This window comes from Pipra filicauda, unplaced genomic scaffold (assembly GCF_003945595.2).
Source record: "Pipra filicauda isolate LSUMZ 115617 unplaced genomic scaffold, ASM394559v2 scaffold348_size1222971_pilon, whole genome shotgun sequence".
NCBI lineage: Eukaryota > Metazoa > Chordata > Aves > Passeriformes > Pipridae > Pipra > Pipra filicauda.
In genome coordinates, this window is record NW_024104474.1 from 277,698 (window position 1) to 297,253 (window position 19,556).

A 19,556-nucleotide genomic window follows, 5' to 3' on the forward strand; every position below is an offset into this window, starting at 1 on the left:
TGAGCGTTCAGACAGCTATGAGCACTTAAAAAAATAATCAAGGGATCGCTGAAATCAATCATTTTTACACTCTCCATCTCATCTGCTGACAAAATTATGAAAAGCAAAGCCTTTAAATTGCTGTTATGTACCAAAACCAATGAAGATGCACAAGACCCTGTATTGTGTTGCTGTAATTTCCTCATGCAGCAAGGGGAGGACAAATTGGGAAAAGCAAACTCTTTGTCATAGCGTGAATTCATGCTCAGAGGAAAACCATTCAGGGTGAGACTGAATTACTTTCCTTTGTTCCCACAATTTGTCCCTTCCATCACCTTCTTCCTCCCTTGAAGTAACAATCCTTTTGTTCAGGCAGCATTTCCACTTTCTGTATGATAAACACTTCCAAAATAACTTTGAATATCTGAGGAGTTAAAGTTGTTGAACACTGGAGTCAGGAGGAAAACAAATTAAACAAATTAGTTTAAACCCAGTGTGCTTCTGAAGATCTTTCCTTTGGCTTTCCACAGCTCCATCTGCATGGTGATCTCTGTAGACTCACATACAGATTTAAACACACATACAGACTTTACACAATGTAGCCTTCCAGTATCTAAAGGGACCTAAAAGGAAGCCAGAGAGGGATTCTTCCTCAGGAACTGTAGTGACAGGACAAGAAGGTTGTAGGTTCAAACTGAAGGAGGGGAAATTTAGATTAGATATACGGAAGAAATTCTTTACAGTGGGGGTGGTGAGACACTGTCACAGGCTGTCCAGAGAAGCTGTGGATGCCCCATCCCTGCCAATGCTCAAGGCCAGGTTGGATGGGGCTTTGAGCAATCTGGTCTAGTGGAAGGTGTCCCTGCGCACGGCAGGGGGTTGGAATTAGGTGATCTGAAAGGTCACTTCCAACCCAGGCCATTCTATGATTCTAATACTATGTACCAGCTGTATAACACTACAAATAGTATGCTATAGAGAATACCCTAGTCCAATACTCTGGGGGAGAAATACCCAAACTATTTCATTCTAATATTTTCCGTTTAGCTTGGTGCCTTAAGCCCCTAATGTTTTTTTTTTATTTTTCTAATATTGGTAAGCCTTATAAGTTTTATAAGTAGATTTTAAAAGCAGCAACCCTCCCTCCTTTGTCCCTTGTCCCTTTCCCTTTCTCTCTAGCACCCTTGTTTACACATTCCTTAACCCTCTTACCCCATTCTATGCTCCCTATATCACTCGTACCCCTGAATATAGCAGAAATGTTTAGTCTTTTGTCAGGGCCTAAACCACAGAACACGGTCAAAAATTGGGTAACTATGTACCCTTTGTGCTCTGAGGGAGATGAAGATGGGATGAACAGGGGGTCCCGAAAGCCCCCCGACTCAATTCTCAGGGGGTGGCCCCGGGGCGGACCAGAGTAAAGGCCACAGGGTGGACACATCTGGGATTGGATGGATGGTATTATAAAATGTAACATCTCAGGCACGGCCGGCGCGTCCTGTAACATCTACTACCTTGGCAAAATAAACCCTTTCTTATCTCACCCCTAATTAACTGCTCTGGAGATTTTTTCAGCACTTAAATTCCACGGCAACAAGCTCCTTACAATGTTTTCCCACGCTTCCCAAGAAGCAGGTCCCAGTTAGAGACAGACAGGCACTGCTGCACGGCTTGCTGACACTGAGCACGGGCATTCCGAACTCGCAGGCTGCTTTAATTGGGACGGGACGGGGCGGTCCGGGGGTGATGTCCCTGCCCGCCCCGGTCCCGCCCCGGCGGGCGCGTCGGCGGCGCGGGGCGGGCGGCGCGGGGCGGGCGGCGCGGAGCGGAGCCGGCGGTCACGCCATGCACTCCCTCGCCCAGGAGATCCGCAGCTTCTCCAGGGCCAACCTGCGGAAGCAGCGCACCCGCGTCACGACGCTGACCGGCCGCAGGATCATCGAGACGTGGCGCGGCGCCTGCCTGCAGGTGGAGGAGGAGGAGGAGGGGGAGGCGGCGCCGGGCGGCGGCTTCGTGCAGGACCTGAGCGCCGACCTGCAGGTCGGGGTGGTGAAGCCCTGGCTGCTGCTGGGTGAGTGGGGCTAAGGGCAGCGGGCCCGGGGCCGCCGGCCGGGCGGGATGCCCTTCCTTCCAGCGCAGCAACCGGCGGGATGTCCTTCCTTTCTCCGCAGGGTCGCAGGATGCTGCTCACGACCTGGAGACGATGAGAAAGCACAAGGTAACTTGGCGCGGACGTGTAGACGCGCATCCCGCGCCATGCGCGGTGGGTGTCTGTCAAGTTAAAAATTCTGAAGTATTCTCTTAGCAGCTCTGAGCAAAACTATATTCCATTCGCATTTTCAAAAGGCTGCTCCGTTTGCAGATGGATGAGTGCCTGTGAGCTTCACGGGAAGTTGAAATGCTTTCCCAGAGTCTCAGAATCTTGCAAGGGACCTCTGTAGATCGTGCAGTCCAACCCCTCAGCCAAGGCAGGGACACCTAGAGCAGGTGACACAGGAACGTGTCCAGGTGGGTTTGGAATGTCTCCAGAAAGGGAGACTCCGCACCCTCCCTGGGCAGCCTGTTCTGCCACTCACAATGGAAAGAAGTCCTTCCTCATGCTGAGATGGAACTTCTTGTGATTTAGTTTATGGCCCTTGCTCCTTGTGGTGCTGGGCACCACTGAAAAGAGTCTTACTTCGCTGCAAAAGTGATGATTGTTTAGAGCTGTTAATGGAACAGATTCCTGCATTGCTATGTGTGTTTACATTTCAGACACTAAGCAGCACCATCCCTCCTTGCCTTATGGGTACTGATGAAACTGGAAAAACAAAGCTCAAAATCTGTCCCAAACTTTGGTCTTTTTACTCTTCTCTGTTACAGTAATGGGGTGATAAGGCCTTCGGACAGTGGTGCTCCTGCAGGACAGGGAGTGCACTGGGCTGGGATCTGGTGCTATCTAAATGTCACTTCACTGTAAGTTAAAAAACCCACCAAGTGGCTGTAGCCTGGACAAAGCAGAGATGGCAGGAGGCCAGAGGTGGTCTCGCCTGCCAAGGGCAGGTATGGTTTACTCTGAAATCCTTCTGCTCCAGTAAATGGTTCTAGTAACTCACCAGAAGGAACATTAAACTGATGGGTTAGGGCAGGCTTGATTTTGGGGAGTTGTTGGGTGGCCTGTGCTCTTGTTCCTATTGCTTCCTCTTTTATTTGCCATCTACGTGCTGATAACTGCCTTTTCTGTTGAAAATCCGTATTTTAGTCTGTGTTCGTTTGAGCACTGATTTTTTCATTTCCTCTCAGAAAAACCCTGAAATTTCTCACAGTATGTTTTAGCACACGTTGAAACTTTGCTTGGAGAAAACCACACCACAGACAGCATATGTATGTAAAACTGAACATTCCAGCTGTGTAAGATACAGTTTGTGTATGCCTAAAGAATAATTAATCCTTGCCACTGCTCATTTTGCTTGCTGTCTTCAGAAAATGCTTTTTTCATTTTTTTTCCTTTTTTTTTTTTTTGACTTAGGTTACTCACATTCTAAATGTGGCATATGGAGTCCAAAATGCCTTCCTCGATGATTTTATATACAAGACCATTTCTATTCTGGACCTCCCAGAAACCGATATTACCTCCTACTTCCCTGAATGTTTTGAGTTTATTGAGAAAGCCAAGATCCAGGTATTGTCTATCAATAATTGATGTTAGTAGTTATCCTGTTTACATTATTTATTGCACTATTTTAAGAACTAAAGCAGCTTCTTTTGTCAAAAGAAAATATGCTACCAAATGAATAGCTTTGCCATTGCCTTTTAGAATTGTAAATAGAGAATCCAGGCAATCTCTAAGCATTCCTAGAAACGTGACCCTGCTGTTAATCTCCATTCCCTCCAGCAATGTTTTTTTCAGAATGTCTGTCTTGAGTTTTAGAGAAATGCTTCTTTAATACAGATGGAGCAGTGGCTTACTTTAGATAAAGAAATCCCATCCTAAGTCATTACCCCTGGCAGAGGGGAAAGGAGAAAACTTACTTATCTGTCAGGGATGTTGTTTTGGATTAGAAGCAAGCCTAACAGGGCTTTTACAGATCTGTGTGGTTTGGCATCAGCTGGTCACCATCCTTGAACTTTTCATCATAGAATCATAGAATAATTTGTGGTGGAAGTGACCTTAGAGATCATGTAATTCCAACCCCCTGCTACAGGCAGTGACACCTCCCACTAGACCAGGTTCTCAAAGAAGATGCCACACGCTGAGCTATGAATCCACATATGTACCAAGGATGTCAGAGCATGTGTTAGTAGTCTTGGAGCCAACAAGTAATTTAACTGCTCCCAAAATCCTGAAAAAGATGTGAGATGGGAAATGGGCTGCAGGGACTCTTTCTGGGGTTGCTTGGCAGAGTTGTCTGTAACCAGGAGCATCCCTGACTCACAGCTGTTAAATTCAGGCTTATTGTGTAATTTACAACAACCATTGCTTTGGTGGGAAAACTGTGACTTGACAACCAAACCTTATTGCATGTTATTCCACCATATCTACCAAATTGATTATTCATGTAGGTTGGGATAAAAGAAGATGATCTTGCCTCAGCTTTCTTTGTGATGCAGTGTTCTTTCCTTCTCTCATTTATCATTTACGAGCTATGTGATACACATTGTCACTTAATGACCTTTTCAAGGTATCTAGTTACGGTTTCCACTTCATTTCTAAATGAGAGTTGCCATTCATAACTGCACAGTTTTGCTTTCTGCCTCTGGTGTTTATGTCCTGGTTACTATTTTGTAAGCTAAGAAGTTTTCAGGAAAACTTTTACAGCGATATTAACAGTTTTCTAATGGGAGAGGTGGGTGAAAGAGCAGGTAATTGGTGGAATAGTTGTTCTCCAGGATGAGTTGACAAAGCATGTGATAGTGGTATGCAGAGACAGATCTCTGGGTGGCTTGAATCACTTTATTTGCTTTGTCAAAATAGGGTTAAAAGGGCTTATGATAAACTGTGTCGTGAAGTGCTCATCTGTTCAAGCAATCACAGAGATACGAGTGCTTCATCTCCTAATAGGAGGGAAGGAGAGAAGTTCACTGGTGAGAGAGTGTGATATATGAGAAATTATTGTTAGAACGTGATTAACTCAAATGAGAGAGTATGAGAGCACTCCAGTTTGAGGATGCAAGGGAAGCCTGCGCTGTTCCTCAAGTCACTGCCAGCTGCTACTCGGAACTGGATCAACTTTTCTGAAACTCTAATGGCTCAAGTCTGTCAACAAATTCTGATACCCATCGGAGCTCACCTTTTCTTCTAAGCTCCAAATTGGCAGGCAGGTTTTCCATGACATGTTAGGTGACACATGTCAGGCCATAGTGCTACTGCTCTTTCATATTTCTGTTTAATGTCGAATAATAAAACCTCTAAAATCTTTTGTTTCCAAGGAGGAAATCTCTGTTTATTCATGAACATCTCTCTCCTTATTGCTCCTCCTGTCTTTCCTGACGAAAAATACTTGGTTCCACTCCAAAGTAGAAAGGATCCATAACTAACTACATTAGCTTAAAGTTTTATGCTTCTTTTTAATTTCTTTTGCCCACTGTACATAGCCATTGTATAATCACTTTTTCTGTCGGTGGAAGGTGATTTCATTTCCCTCTCTATAAAAAATTAAAAAAAAACCAACTTGGTCTTGAATCTTTAAAAGATGTTTTGCAAGACCACGGACCATTTCTTGGTAGGCAAAGGTTACCAGAGTCAGAGCAAGGAGTTCCTGGTAAAGAGAGATGAATTTCCTATCTGCAATCTGTTTCTCACTTTATTTCATATTCATAGCTAATACAAAACTAGTCAAGAATGACATGTTGAATTAATCTTTGTATGAATTGTAAACAAGGGGGTTTAAAAAGGAGAGATAAAAGTTCTCAGTGTTAAATTTGGTTTAATGTTATTGCCCGTGTTCATTCATGTTCAGTAATTTTCAGGAACCATGGATATCACTAAATAATTTTTGACAATGTAAAACAGAACAGTTATTAAAAAAAACCAAATCAAACTTATATGTGAAAGAGGAAAACAAAGCATGAACTTTACAAAGGGAAAAAAACCAAAGGTCACTTCCCATGTGTATTATTTACTCTTAGTGCCACTGCTAGATATTGATCTTGATTATGGTGCATTATGTCTGAAATAACTCCCATTAAAGCAGTAAAAACTGCTCCACATTTACAGTAGATAAGCTTCAGCAATTGATTCATTAGCAGTGGCATAATTTTTAATGTCATTGTTCTGGATTTACAGGTCACCTCTGACACTCCCTCAGGTAGTTGAAATACATGGACAGGTCTGCTTCCCACTCTGCCATGGTCTGTGTGATGAGGAATCACGGCCCTATGACTGTGAGAAAGGGAATGAAGAGTGCAATTTGCAGCAGGCAGTGCACAGGGAATGTGATTTCCATTGCAAGAAAGGATGATATTGTGATTCATTGGGATGCAGGAGCTTAGACTCAGTGCCTAGCTCTGCCATAATCTTGCTGTGCAAGTCATTCTTCTAGTCCCAGCTTGGCATTTCTCCAACATGAATAATAATACTCAATTTCCTGCTTTGTCTTTTTACTTAAACTGGGAGATTTCTGGAGCAGGAACCATTTTCTGCTCTTGTGTGTTTATTAATAGACCAGATAATTTGCAGCTCCCAATTCTGTAACATAAACCATCGAGTTCCTGGAAAGGAACCCTGGTGCTTCTTGTCACTCACTGGTCTTTCTGTCACTGGCTAAAATGCTCCTTAAATAATTTGTGCCTGTTAAGGGCCGACAGAGCAGGCTGTTTATATCTAGAATGGGTATGCTTAGTTCTCAAGTATCTGAGCAAATCATGTCGTGTTTCAGTATCTTCATTCAGAATATGGAGGTGCTGTGGGTTTGGTGATGTGTTTTTGTGTCGCAGTGGCATCTGGCAGACAGTTTGGAGCCTCTTCCAGGGTGTAATCTGATGTACAAACATGACAGTGTTATGAAGCCTGGGCCTTGCAAACGTTGCCTGAGCCACACTAGACTGTCTGGCTGTCTTTGCGTTAATTTGTGCTCGTTACTTCTTAACGAAGCTTGCAGTGTCTTTTTAAAGAAGCGTGTGACCGGAACTACAAGATATTCCAAAATCTGCCTCTGTGCCCAGCTGTTTGCTGCCTTGCTGGTTTTAACCTTTAACAAGATACTGTCAAGTTCCTTTCCATATTGCAAATAAAATCCATTTTAAAATTGGCACCCAATTAGATCGGATATCTTAGCATCCCGGGAGTCTGTGATTTGGTTTTTACATGAAGGGGCTCCTGTAAGGACTCAGGGAAAAAGACAGAGGGATATTTTTTAGTTTTAAGTGAGGAATTAAATTTGAAGTATTTGGTAATTATAAAGTGGCTTTGATTAGAAAAATACTTAATTTTGGGCTTATATATCTGTGTTTGGACTTACTTACGTGTATAAATATTTGCTTTGAGCTCAGCAAGGAGCTTTCAGTACGTCTTAATAGATTTTTGTGTAAAGTTTCTACGTACTTGTTTTTATCTGCCTAACGAATATCCCACCTTATGTTTAATTTCTTTTTTGAAGGATGGCGTGGTACTGGTCCACTGCAATGCAGGAGTCTCCCGTGCAGCGGCTGTAGTCATTGGTTTTCTAATGAATTCGGAAAGACTGAGTTTTGCCAGAGCCTTTTCCTTGGTGAAAAATGCGAGGCCTGCGGCTTGTCCAAATCCTGGCTTCATGGAGCAGCTTCACAGATACCAAGAACAGATTTTAAAAGAAAATGGAAGCATAAATGATCATGACTGATCAAAAGGGAGAAGGGAAACAATCTGTTTTGACTATACAGGCACAGATGTTGGATGTCCTTTAATCTGTCATTTTGCAATCCCCTTTTCCCTTGTGCATTTTTGAGTCATTACATATTTTTTCTTATATTCCCTTGACCCTTTCTTTCAGCATGTCATCTATAGGCCAGATGATATTCCACTGACTTCAGAGAAGTTTTGCCCAAGAACCAGCTCTTCCTAGAGTGCTAATAGAAAGATAAAGTTCAGTTTTCCTTGAAACAGTAGAAAACAACAGAATGATGGTGGTTTTTTTTATGATACATCAGAAAATGCAGGCAATCGAGAAAGACAATAAAATAACTGAGATAAGTTGCCCCGTTTACTTTCCAAATGTATGCATTCTATTCGGTTGTAAAATCTAGATAATAAAATGTTCATATAACAAAGTACCTTCATATTGGATTTTAAATTTATATTGCAAGTAAAGAGGATTTTATTGATTTCTGTGGGCTAGCCAGCCATTAAATTTTTTTTGAAATTAAAACAGATGGTCTTTGGAGGATGCTCAAAATGTGTAGGATACTTTCATGCTTCATGTCTTTCTACCATTTCTCATCAAGTAGGGATTTGAAGTGCACTAACATGATGTTTCCAAAGTGCTGGAACCAGCAGAGGTTTTTTTTTGTAAATCATTTCGGTGGAGATATGAAAAATGTTGATAACAACCTATCTGCTCACTGCTATTGCCTTTTCTTCACATTCAGTCCACATTTGCTGTTCCCTCACTCCATTCCACACCATATATAAAGAATGGACATCATAGGATAGGTAACTTCAGCGTTCCTGAGACATCTCAGGCTGGAATTACTGTCTTAAGATAGCATGTTCAGTACACACGCAAAATCTGTAAAAGATTTTAATAGTATTTTTTGTGGCCTTCATGCCAGTTCTTAATGGTTTGATATATTATTATGCAGTAAAATAAAAAGGACCCTGTGTTTGGATAAATTGCGTGCTGAAGTGACTTGAAAGGTTTGGTTTCAAGATTGGCGTTCTTGGTACCAATAGTCTGAACTTTTGCATGCCATTGTGTTTGAACCACACCGTGTGTTCTCAATATTAATTGCTCATGGTCAAGACAGGGCAAGAGAGAATGGATCCAAACTGACAGGCAGTTTGGATTAGATATTAGGAAAAAGTTCTTCCCCGAGGGTGGCCTTCCCTGAGGTGAGGCCCTGGCACGGGTTGCCCGGAGAAGCTGTGGCTGCTCCATCCCTGGAAGTGTTCAAGGCCAGGCTGGACGGGGCTTGCAGCAACCTGGGCTAGTGGAAGGTGTCCCTGCACACAGCAGGAGGGTGGAAGATCATCTTTACGGTCCCTTCCAACCCAAACCATCCCATGACTGCGCTAAACGCTAATGCGAGGTTTAGGCGACCCCTCTGCATCTGATCGCAGTCCCTTGGTCGCCGTCTGCGAGGGCAGCGGCCGCAGCGTTGTACCCCGGGCTCGGCGGGCCGGGGCAGCCCGGGCAGCGACCGCAGCCCTTTCCCCGGGCAGTCCAGGGGGCGGCTTTGAGTTCTCAGCCCGTGGAAACAACAACGCAGCGCAAGCTCTTGTAACGGCAACTGCGGTTCTTTCAACTCTTTTTTTCACGACCTGGCCCTTCGCGGGGATGGGGGGTGGGGTGGATGGGGTGGGTGAAGCCGTTTGCCGGGGAGCCGTGAGGGCAGAGCCCGGCCCGACGAGGGAGCTCCCACCGCCCCCCTCCCGCCCAAGATGTCGGGGGGCGGGTCGGAAGTGACGGAGGGAGGAAGCTCCGTCCTGTTTGAAAGCGCCCGGCGGAGCCGCCGCCGCCTCCTGCTTCCCGCCCGGGCCGCCATGGCCGCCTTCGCCATGGAGCCGCCGCCCGCAGGTGAGCCGGGCCCGCGGGCCGCCCCCCGCACTGCCGCTGTGCCGGGCGCCGCCTCACGCCGCGCTCGGCGGGTCCCCGGGCACCACCCGCGCTCGAGTGTCCCGGTGAAGGGAGCGGGGCCGGCGCTGACCCCCTGCTCCAGGCCGGGAGGAATCTGGATGCCACCGGGCTGGAGTGGGCGGTGGGAGACGGCGCCAGGACGGGGAATCCTAGAATCATAGAATCAGCTGGGTTGGAAGGGACCTTCGAGATCATCAAGTCCAACCCTTGATCCACTACCGCTGCGGTTACTAGGCCATGGCACTAAGTGCCACATCCAGTCTCTTTTTAAAAATCTCCAGGGACAGAGAATCCACCACTTCCCTGGGCAGCCCATTCCAATGTCTGACCACCCTCTCTGTAAAAAAATTCCTTCTAATATCTAACCTAAACCTCCCCTCACAGCTTAAGACCACTTGATATTCCCTCTGGGGTGAAGCGGAACGGGCTTGGAATTAAACTGAGCGGCCGCTGCTCGTAGTTGCGAAAAATGCGAGGTTGTGGTAAACTTGGCTTGCAAAACTTGCAAAATGAATTATTATAGAACCGTCTTTGGAATCGTTAATGCATGTAAATATCTCAGAGGCGGGCGTCAGGAGGATGGTGCCAGGCTCTTTTCGGTGGCAATGAGAACAGGACGAGGAGCAATGGCCATAAACTAAAACACGAGAAGTTCCACCTCGACGTGAGGAAGAACTTCTTTCCATTGTGGGTGGGAAGACACTGGAACAGGCTGTCCGGGGAGGTCTCGGAGTCTCCGTCTCTGAAGGCATTCCAAACTCACCTGGGCATGTTCCTGTGTCACCTGCTCCAGGTGACCCTGCCCTGGATGATCTCCAGAGGCCCCTTCCAATCCTAATGATTCTGCCATTCTGTGATCTTAATCACTTGCTGTATCTCGTGTTACATTTCTTTAACAGAACCACAATCAAAGCGTTGGAAAAAAAACGCTAGATCACTTTTCTTTTCCCTGGTTTTACGTTTTGTTTACAGGAGCTGAGCCAATGACTCTCGGCTCCCCGACGTCTCCCAAACAAGGAGCTGGTGCTCAGTTCCTTCCCGGGTTTTTGATGGGTGACTTACCTGCACCAGTGACTCCACAGCCACGTGCTTTGTGCGGCCCTTCAGTTGGAGTGATGGAAACGAGGTCTCCGCTACTTGCAGGTCAGGACTCTGAAAATGCTGGAAAATTGTCCTGAAAGTAACAAATTGCTTTGTCTCGTCATTCTGCTTGACTCTTGCAGACTTGAATCCTTATAGCAAGTTTTATAACTTGCTATAAACAAATTCCACTGATTGAATAACTGGTGAACTCGACTGTATTCAATGGAGTTTGGCTAAATTCTTCAAACTAGTCTTCAATTTAATAGCTGTTTTAAAAATGGCAGTTTTGGTACCAGGAAAACTTTGTTTTACTGGGAAGTTAATATAAATCTCTGCTAATACAGAATCAATTTATACAACTCTTTACAAGTCAATTGCACATACAGCCATTAGAGTTTTCTCTTTATTTAAAACAGATGTCTGCTGGCAAACTAAGTGCAGCACGTGCAAACTGCTGGTTTCTTTGCAGTGAATTCTAAAATGTCATGGATTGTCAGACTTGTAAAAACTGAGAGGAGAGAAACTAAAAAAATGCTTCTTAATTATTATCTAGTGGTTGTAGTTAGTCTTGATGTCTGCTGTCATTGAACTGAAGTAGCACTGACTCTTCCTAGCTGTAGATACTCATTTCTTTTCTGTGACCTGATTGATTAGATTGGGAAGAGCTCTTGCACATGGTTTTAAGTTGGTATTATTGTGTCTGTGTTCTTCTCTGAGAAGTATGAGTGAGTAGTTAGCACATCATGGGTGATCTTGGCTTTTTTACTAAATCAGTTGGCGTAATTTAATATCTGATGGTGTTAATAGTCATCTTGAAGGAGAAACTGAGGATTAAGGCACTGCAAGAGAATTTTAGATGTTCTCTTCTTTGAATGTCAGGCAGGATTGGATTCGATGATCCTTCTGGGTCCCTTCCAACTTAAAATGTTCTGTGATTGTTGGTCTGTTGATCTCCTACTTCTTGCTGTTGTCTGCCTTCCTGACCCCATCAAGTACAAACCTCTTAGGGAAGTATTTATGACATTGGAAGTAGTCATGGGAATTTCACCCAACTGATTTTAAAAGGCTTTATCACAGTCTCAAAGTATCAATTTTAGAAAAGGAGGAAACAGTAAGGTACTAAAACAGGCTTACCAAAATGAGTAATTAAATACATCACTAAAACTGAAAACCTTGGTGGGAGAGTGCTTTATATAATATACAGTTATTGCATATAACAGGAGCAGTTCTTGTATGTGTTAAACACTTCAGAGTGGAGTCTTGAAGCTCAGAATTTTAGGATTGAAAAGTACTGTGGAAAAGCTTAGTTTCTAAATGTTTTGCAAGTGAAAACTGTAAACTTTTTTTTTCTTTTCCTGAGGTAAACCCACACAAAATGTTTAGATACTTCAAGTTCTCTCAGTCAGTTTAATTCTCTGTTATGCTGGAAGTCCGAAAGTTTGTGAGAGGGAAGCTGGCTTCACTTCATCCTGTCTAAAAGCAAGCTAGTCCCTGCTATCACGAGCTTGCTTACATTTTTTATTTCATGTGAAATGAGATGAGAAGCCAAGGAATTTAGGCAGTGGGAATGTGACAATCACGTGCAAGCATCTGTGTGCATTTTGGTATGGTTCTTTAGCATGTAGTACATCTCAAGTCTTAAAAACCTTGCTTTTGCATCTCTACAGGCTAGTTAGTGTCTGAAACAAAATACACTGCTAACCTACCTTAAAATAGGAAGATGTAGCTATTATATGCTCATTGTAGCTAGATGTATGCTCAGAACTTCAGAAAAAGAACAAGTGCACTTTAACAGAGAGTATAAAGGGTTAAGAAGAGGTCTAAAAGTTTTAGATGGTGCTTCTGTAAGGATACAGTTTAACACATGTGACACTGTGTTATGTAGACCATTCAAACCTGAACAGATGCAAATGCCCAGTGAAACAACCAACAGCTTTTTTCATGGCTGAATTTACCACTGAAGGTTCAAAACCAAGCCCCAGTGGAGTATAGTGGCAAGTCTGCTCATGCTCTTCCTTCGTTCCTTTGCATTGCAGGAGGATCTCCCCCACAACCAGTGGTCCCCACACACAAAGATAAAGGCGGTGCTCCACCCGTCAGGAGCATTTATGATGAGTTGTCTAGTCCTGGGCTTGGATCAACACCTCTAACCTCAGGAAGACCAGTAAGTGTCTGGTACTGGCCTGTTCTTAGCAGAAGATGTGGGGCAGCTTCCTGCCTCGGCGAATTCTTCAGCCTGGGTTTGTAAACTGCTGTAGCAAAATGATGGGTGAGCCTTCTGCTCGTGCTGTTGCTGGCTCTGGGTGTTTGGTGTGCCTGCTGCTGTGCACACTAACTGTGAGCTGCTGTCATGAAGCAAACTCCTGTCATTACAGTAGAGAGTGAGAAATGCAAGTCATGCCTCAGTTGTGCTTTGTACGTACAAATCCAGACTTGTTGCAGATTTTCACCTGCTTGTAGATTTATTGAGCTGCTGATTGCCAGAAAGGCCCTTTTGCTCCCTGCAAGGAGGTTGTAGGCAGATGGGGGTTGGTCTCTTCTTCCAGGTGTAACAGATGATAGGAGAAGAGGAAATGGCCTCAAGTTGCAGCAGAAGATGTTTAGATTGGATAGCAGGAAAAATTTCTTCACTGAAAGGGCTGTCAGGTGTTGGAAGAGGCTGCCCAGGGAAGTGTTGGAATCAGCATCCCAGGAAGTGTTCAAAAAAGATGTGGCATGTGGGGACATGGTTTAGTGGTGAAGATGGCAGTGCTGTGTTAGTGGACTCAATCTTAGAGGTCTTTTCCAACCCAGACAATTCTATGTTTCTCTGATTATCTTTTAGTGGGCAATAGAGGCACTTCCTGAAATAGAAGGAATTTTTTTCTGAGTAAAATATCTAATCAAAATTTGGGTAGGAAGGTGGGGTTAATTTTGAAAGAGGAACACTAAAATTTTACAGGGTAATTTTTTTATAATAAGCTCTGCTACTTAAGTGAGTAGCCAAGCATTATTAGGTTCTTTGTTGTTGGACATGATCCTTCTGATGCAAGGAGAATGCTTTTCATTGAATGAGCAGTCTCTCTATTGAATGTTGCCTTCTGAAGAGTTTGTTCTGGAAGCTGAGGTTCCCTGTGACAGACAGAATCCAACAGTGTCTTAAAAGACTGCAAGTTAAATTAAGAAAAAGGTATTGAGCAACTGTCAGAACACGTGTTGCTGTGTCTGCAGGCACTCCAGCTTGGTTGGGCTTGTATCTAAGAAATGCCATGATTCAGGTTAAAAATACACTAAAATTGTTTGGGATGTTGAAATCCTGTGTTAAAAAGAAAAAAAGTACTAACAGCTAAAACTTGAACTATACTTCCCTTCAGTGCAGTTACACTAAGTAGTTGAGCAGGAAAGTGAGTCTAGTAGTGAGGAATACAAGTGATCCCATGATTTCTGAACCCTTTAGGAAGCGAGAGTTAGATGCTGGTGCCTTAGGATGCTGACATTCTTCCCATCAGGATTCCCATCACATGGATGTGTGAATTACTGTACTGCAGCAATAAGTGAGATGACTGTTTTGAAAAAGCTAAACTGTAAGGTTTCTGAGTACTGATACTTTGCTTCACAAAGCATATGTCAAGTACATTTAAGTACAAATAACTTTTCATTAGTAACTCTTAATAATCTTGTATTAAATATACATGTTCTTACTCTTAAAAACTAGGAGTAAGTTAAGGCAACAGTTAATATTCTTGCCTGATGCTTATATCACCTGAAGATGATCTCTTTTGATCTGAGCAGTGTATACCTGTTAGAATGATTTGTTACTTTCTGTGTTTCAATGCAGGCCAACTTCTCCTTAACACAGAGCCCATCAGTTGGAATTCTGCCATCAACTCCAGGCACAGGTAGATGTCCTGTAAAAAGATATAATCTGCTTTCTTATTGCTTTCCTTAATACAGAAGAGTCACCACTGTTGAAACTACATCAATTCCTTACTAATTTGCAAAGGAACTGTGTATTTATTAGCTTTTCAGAAGGTGTATGAGTAGGAAATAATTATCCATTCTGACACTGAATTTTTTGATCAACTTTACTTATTCCTTCTTCAGAGAGTGTTGTTGAACTGAGCACAGGGGTGGTTGTACTCGAGTGAAGCAGCTGAGATTGATGGGTCGCCTTCCATCTTCATAAGGTTTCTGATCTTGAGTTAGTCGTGAGACTTAGTAGCACCCTTGTGGATATGAAGTTTGGATTGACTTACTTTTTGTCTGTGTCTGTGAGTAAATCTCCATCAGACTCCTCCATATGCAAGTGAAATGCTCGATACCGAATTTATTGTTTTATTATAGACTTTTAAGCTTCTCTGTTTTGCAAAAGAAATCCGTTCAACGATGCCATTTTAATTTAACAGCTTCAAGCGTGTTCAGTCCTGCAAGTATTGGGCAGCCTAGGAAAACTACTCTGTCTCCTGCTCAGCTAGATCCTTTTTATACTCAAGGTGATTCCCTTACTTCAGAAGATCAGCTTGATGACACATGGGTAACTGTATTTGGGTAAGCTGATTTCCAGACTGTTAGAAAAACCTGGGTGAAGTCTTCGTGACATGTGAAGGGAAATACTTGGGCGTTGCTGTTGTCTGGCATTCGTAGGTGTGCAGGAAATACAACTGTGGTTAAAGCAAGCAAACATAGTTTTTAGTGAGTCACCTTAACTTAAGCTAAATGTTATTTTTTTTCAAGTTAGAAAGGCACCATTCTGCCATGGAGGTGTGTGGTGAAGTAAAAGTGCCTAGAAGGTGGTATTCCTCAAGTCACTGCTTCTAAAATGGTTTCACACTGCTCTCTTCTGGATTTCTATAAACCCTTCATAGGATTGTATTTTAGCACCTGAATTCTTAAACTACTAGTAATTTCTTTTTTTTTTTTTTTTACATTTTTTCTGTCCTTCAGATTTCCTCAAGCATCAGCTTCCTACATTCTTCTACAGTTTGCTCAGTATGGAAACATATTAAAGCACGTGGTATGTCTTAGTTTGACACTTATTTCTGAAAACATTGGGACTCATGTATTTAAGAAGCTGCATTTCACAATTTTCACCTCATCTCCTGCAGATGTCCAACACAGGAAACTGGATGCACATTCGATATCAGTCTAAGCTTCAAGCCCGGAAAGCCTTAAGCAAAGATGGAAGAATTTTTGGTGAATCCATCATGATTGGTGTCAAGCCCTGTATAGATAAAGTAAGTTAAGAGCTGCTTTTAGTTAAATATAAGGCGCTCTTCTTTTGATCTTCCTTTTTGTTTTTTCCCCTGACCTCTTTAATTTTTTTTCTTTTGGAATTGCAGAGCGTATGTAGCTGTGTAGGTATAGAATGTTACACATTACACCAGTTCTTTTCTGAAGTATTTGTCAACATTTCCTGCTGAGAAGGATCATTGTGGGCAGTCTCTGCTCCTTGGAAGTTGCAGTGCACAGAATTATACTGCTATTGAAGGTAGTGAAATGAAACTGTAACGTGAGGCAACTGAGAGAAGTTTCCCAACTGGAATTTATGGCACTCAGAGGCTGCAATATATAAGTGAGGGCAGATTAAGACTGTTGCTGCTCCTCCTTATTGTCCCTCTCTTTTTAATGTGACTATTCATGTGTTTCTGGCTTTTGAGTTTATATTAGTACATTGAACTGAAAATTTGCCCCCCCAGGCTAGTTGTTATTTCCCACCGTGTATCCTCTGGGTTCTTGTGGAACTCGTGGTGCCCGTCAAGTCACTTGATGCCTCTTTGATTTTACATGCATTCCTTTCCAAACAAAAGCTTACAAAATGGAGCCTTCTGACTTCTTTTCTGGCATCTGCTAAAGGGAGTGAATGAAACTCTTTGGCAAGCTGAGTCTGAGCAAAAGGTGAGAGTGGCTAAAGACTTGAAGACAGTTTTGTCTGGATCAGGTCAAATATTTTAGAAGTATTTAGAAAGGGAGTGTTATGCTACTTTGTTCCACTGGGCCTGAAACATGTTACTACTTGAAGTTTTCTGCAATTAGTACAATATATTTTCTCTACACTGTTTCAAGCTTGGTTGACGTTTAGTACAGACTGTGAACAGATTCCAAGCTTTCACTACTTTGCAATGGCATAATCCAACATGTGAATGATTGCAGTGAGGAAGATGCTTGCTGGTGGTCTGTACCTGTGTGCTCTTTACTGACAGGCCATTTATCTTTGGGGTATGAATACATTTTGTCAAACAATTTTAGATAGTAGACAATTTTAGATAAGGTTGGAATACTGCTTTTTAGTATTTGTTTACATTATATTAACCCTCTTTTTAAGAGTGTGATGGAAAACTCTGAAAGAAGCTCTACATCCTCAATGTCTTCGGTTTTCACTCCACCTACAAAATCTACGGGCACACCAATACAACTTGCAAATAATACTACAAGGATTTCTACAATGAGACCTCTTGCAACAGCATATAAAGCTTCCACTAGTGACTATCAGGTATTTTAAGGGAAAAAGAAGCACGTGTTTTTGTGCTGTCTCCTCTTGGTTGTGTGAGGCTGTACAGACAATTAACTTCGTGACCTTAGCTTTTATCTTTTGCTGTCATTTCTTTAAAGATGTTCTTCAGTCTGTTCAGTCTCTAAAATAATAATAATAATAATAATAATAATAATAATAATAATAATAATAATAAATTAATTATTTGTCACTTTTACAGGGATTAAGGGCTTGTTTTGAAACGATTTCAAACGTATTTTGTCAAAATACAGTTGTCCTTAGGAAAAGAAATAGAAATGGGTTAGTGTAAAAAGAATTAGCTGTATTGACTGACTCTCTTATTTTCTCTCTTCTTTTTTCTCCCTTCCATTGTAGGTGGTTTCTGACAGACAGACTCCTAGGAAAGATGAAAGTATTGTGTCCAAAGCAATGGAATATGTGTTTGGCTGGTAGTGTCCCAGAGGCAGGAACACACTCAGCTGGTCAGGGTTGGAGCTGGATCCGTGGTTAGTTGTATAACTACAGGTGGTGTTTTATCTCCCACAGCGCCTGTTATGCCTTCAGTTCATTCAGCAGACATGTAGCTTGCACTTTAAATGATGGCAATGTACACGTGGGTTTGCAAACTGAGTTAAGTGTAAATAAAAGTGCTTTATTCCCATTTGTGCTCCAATTGCATGATTGTAGGAAAAATGTCAGCACTGACTTCTCTATAATTACTTTCTGTGAGTTATTTCCCAGTAAGTTGGAAGTGCTTAAAATGGCAGCTACATTTACTGATGCCTTTAATTTTTTATTTTTTTCCCCTCTGGAGAGACTATGGGCTACTTGCAGGAAGAAAACTATGCACAGCTGGCTCCCAGGGACAGGGGCTGTTCTTAGTATGTGTCATTTTATTTTTTTTTAAATTAAGATTCATTGCTGTTTTATAATTATCTCTGGCATACTGTTCTAAATGTCATAGCAGCCTTTGAACTCTTTTTTTATTAATAAAGATCAAGTGAAGTTTTTTCCTTTGGTTGGTTTTTAAACAAGTATGAGTTCTGTTAGGAAAAACTGTCTGCAGTGCTCTTAACTATTAAATATGATGCTGTCTAACGTTTATTGAAGTGTTATCAGCAGAGGAGGTGCTGCTGATTTTTACAAAGCAGTACAAACTGGATTTCAAACTAGCTAGTGGTTAAATGTTGTCTCTGTGGGTATTTTATAGCAGTGTGCACTTAACAGGTAACAAACTGTAGCATTCTAAACTAGAAAACATTGAGTTGAAGTAGCTAAATAGGAAAATGCAATGTTTGGTGACCACAGCTGCTTTCATTTCAAGACTTTTCTAAGAAATTTTCTCTTAAGGTATTGGCTGAATTATTTTTACTTTTTGAATTGAACTTTCCCCCTGGAAGTGTTGGAGATGAGCCTCTCAAGTAATCACGTGTGTCATTTCAGCTCATGGTCTCGTTCATCTGGGAAGAGAACAATTTTTTTTCATAATACTTGGGAAACTACTATTCCTTTAATAACTTTGTGGCTGTGTTAGTGTGGTCAACATCAGCCTTTTAGTTTGGGTCAGTGGTGTGTTGGTCAGGTGAATCCAATTATACCCCTTTCCATGCTTTGCTTCACGCTGCAGTGTGGTCTCAAAGTTCTTCAGCTGCATTCCTCTGATAAAATTAGATTTCAAGATTAGTCCAGCAGCATGCCTGATGTCCCTCAGGTGCTGATGGGCATCCAGTTTACAGGACTAAGCTAGAGATGGTCCTGACTAAAATCCCCAAAGCACTTAGTGAGAAGTAAGGTTTCTACCTCGGAGCACTTTGTTCTTCACTGAACACTTTAGAAGGAACCTACCTGCAGGCAGATTCAGAGATTTTTGAGATGCATTTGATGGATTTGCTGGCTTATGCTTTTAGAATATTGGTTGCTACTTGTCCATTTGCATTTGATCAAAGGGAACTACTCAGACTTAACACCTGAACATGTTTTCTCTAAATACATCTGGCTTTTTTCTTGGCAAAAAATATTTGCCATGCATATGACTGGAGAAAAATAAAGGGAGTTCAGCTAATTCTTGTTTTTTGCTAGTTGCTTGGCAGAATACATTTCTGGTGTGCTGGAGAGTTGTGATATGTGCTGGATTTGGTGTAGTGAAGTGATAATGTTGAACTTGGACCAAGTAAGTCTGAAGCTAAATACGTAAGGAAGGAGCTGGAGCCCAAGACAGTAGTCTGGCTGATCTGTTTTACAGATTTAAAACTGTACTGAGTTGTTTACCTTAG

The 19,556-nt window shown here is 42.4% G+C and overlaps 2 protein-coding genes across 3 annotated transcripts; both read left to right on the plus strand.

Annotated features, from left to right (window-relative positions):
- The first annotated feature begins 1,779 nt into the window (after nt 1-1,779).
- DUSP19 (dual specificity phosphatase 19) lies at nt 1,780-8,767 on the plus strand. 2 transcript variants are annotated; one of them, XM_027734975.1, is made up of 4 exons: nt 1,780-2,050; nt 2,151-2,197; nt 3,488-3,640; nt 7,557-8,767. In XM_027734975.1, exons 1-4 carry the CDS (start codon nt 1,825-1,827, stop codon nt 7,776-7,778), a joined length of 648 nt encoding a protein of 215 aa, XP_027590776.1. In that variant the 5' UTR covers nt 1,780-1,824; the 3' UTR covers nt 7,779-8,767. The 2 variants fall into 2 exon arrangements, with proteins under 2 accessions (XP_027590776.1, XP_039240299.1); XM_039384365.1 differs by having other exon boundaries at nt 1,805-2,050; nt 2,151-2,242.
- A 729-nt stretch (nt 8,768-9,496) lies between these two features.
- On the plus strand, nt 9,497-17,942 carry NUP35 (nucleoporin 35). The gene is made up of 9 exons (XM_027734967.2): nt 9,497-9,671; nt 10,704-10,874; nt 12,851-12,978; nt 14,632-14,692; nt 15,200-15,341; nt 15,738-15,807; nt 15,899-16,027; nt 17,116-17,283; nt 17,659-17,942. Exons 1-9 carry the CDS (start codon nt 9,536-9,538, stop codon nt 17,734-17,736), a joined length of 1,083 nt encoding a protein of 360 aa, XP_027590768.1. The 5' UTR covers nt 9,497-9,535; the 3' UTR covers nt 17,737-17,942.
- Nucleotides 17,943-19,556: the final 1,614 nt, after the last annotated feature.

What these genes read in the sequence shown, in the direction of transcription:
- DUSP19 (XM_039384365.1), top strand. Translation starts at nt 1,825, where the DNA reads ATGCACTCCCTCGCCCAGGAGATCCGCAGCTTCTCCAGGGCCAACCTG. An exon ending in GAAGCCCTGGCTGCTGCTGG is followed by an intron (nt 2,051 to 2,150) that starts GTGAGTGGGGCT and finishes CTTTCTCCGCAG; the next exon opens with GGTCGCAGGATGCTGCTCAC. An exon ending in CGCATCCCGCGCCATGCGCG is followed by an intron (nt 2,243 to 3,487) that starts GTGGGTGTCTGT and finishes TTTTTGACTTAG; the next exon opens with GTTACTCACATTCTAAATGT.
- NUP35 (XM_027734967.2), top strand. Translation starts at nt 9,536, where the DNA reads ATGTCGGGGGGCGGGTCGGAAGTGACGGAGGGAGGAAGCTCCGTCCTG. An exon ending in GAAACATATTAAAGCACGTG is followed by an intron (nt 15,808 to 15,898) that starts GTATGTCTTAGT and finishes CATCTCCTGCAG; the next exon opens with ATGTCCAACACAGGAAACTG. An exon ending in TCAAGCCCTGTATAGATAAA is followed by an intron (nt 16,028 to 17,115) that starts GTAAGTTAAGAG and finishes CCTCTTTTTAAG; the next exon opens with AGTGTGATGGAAAACTCTGA.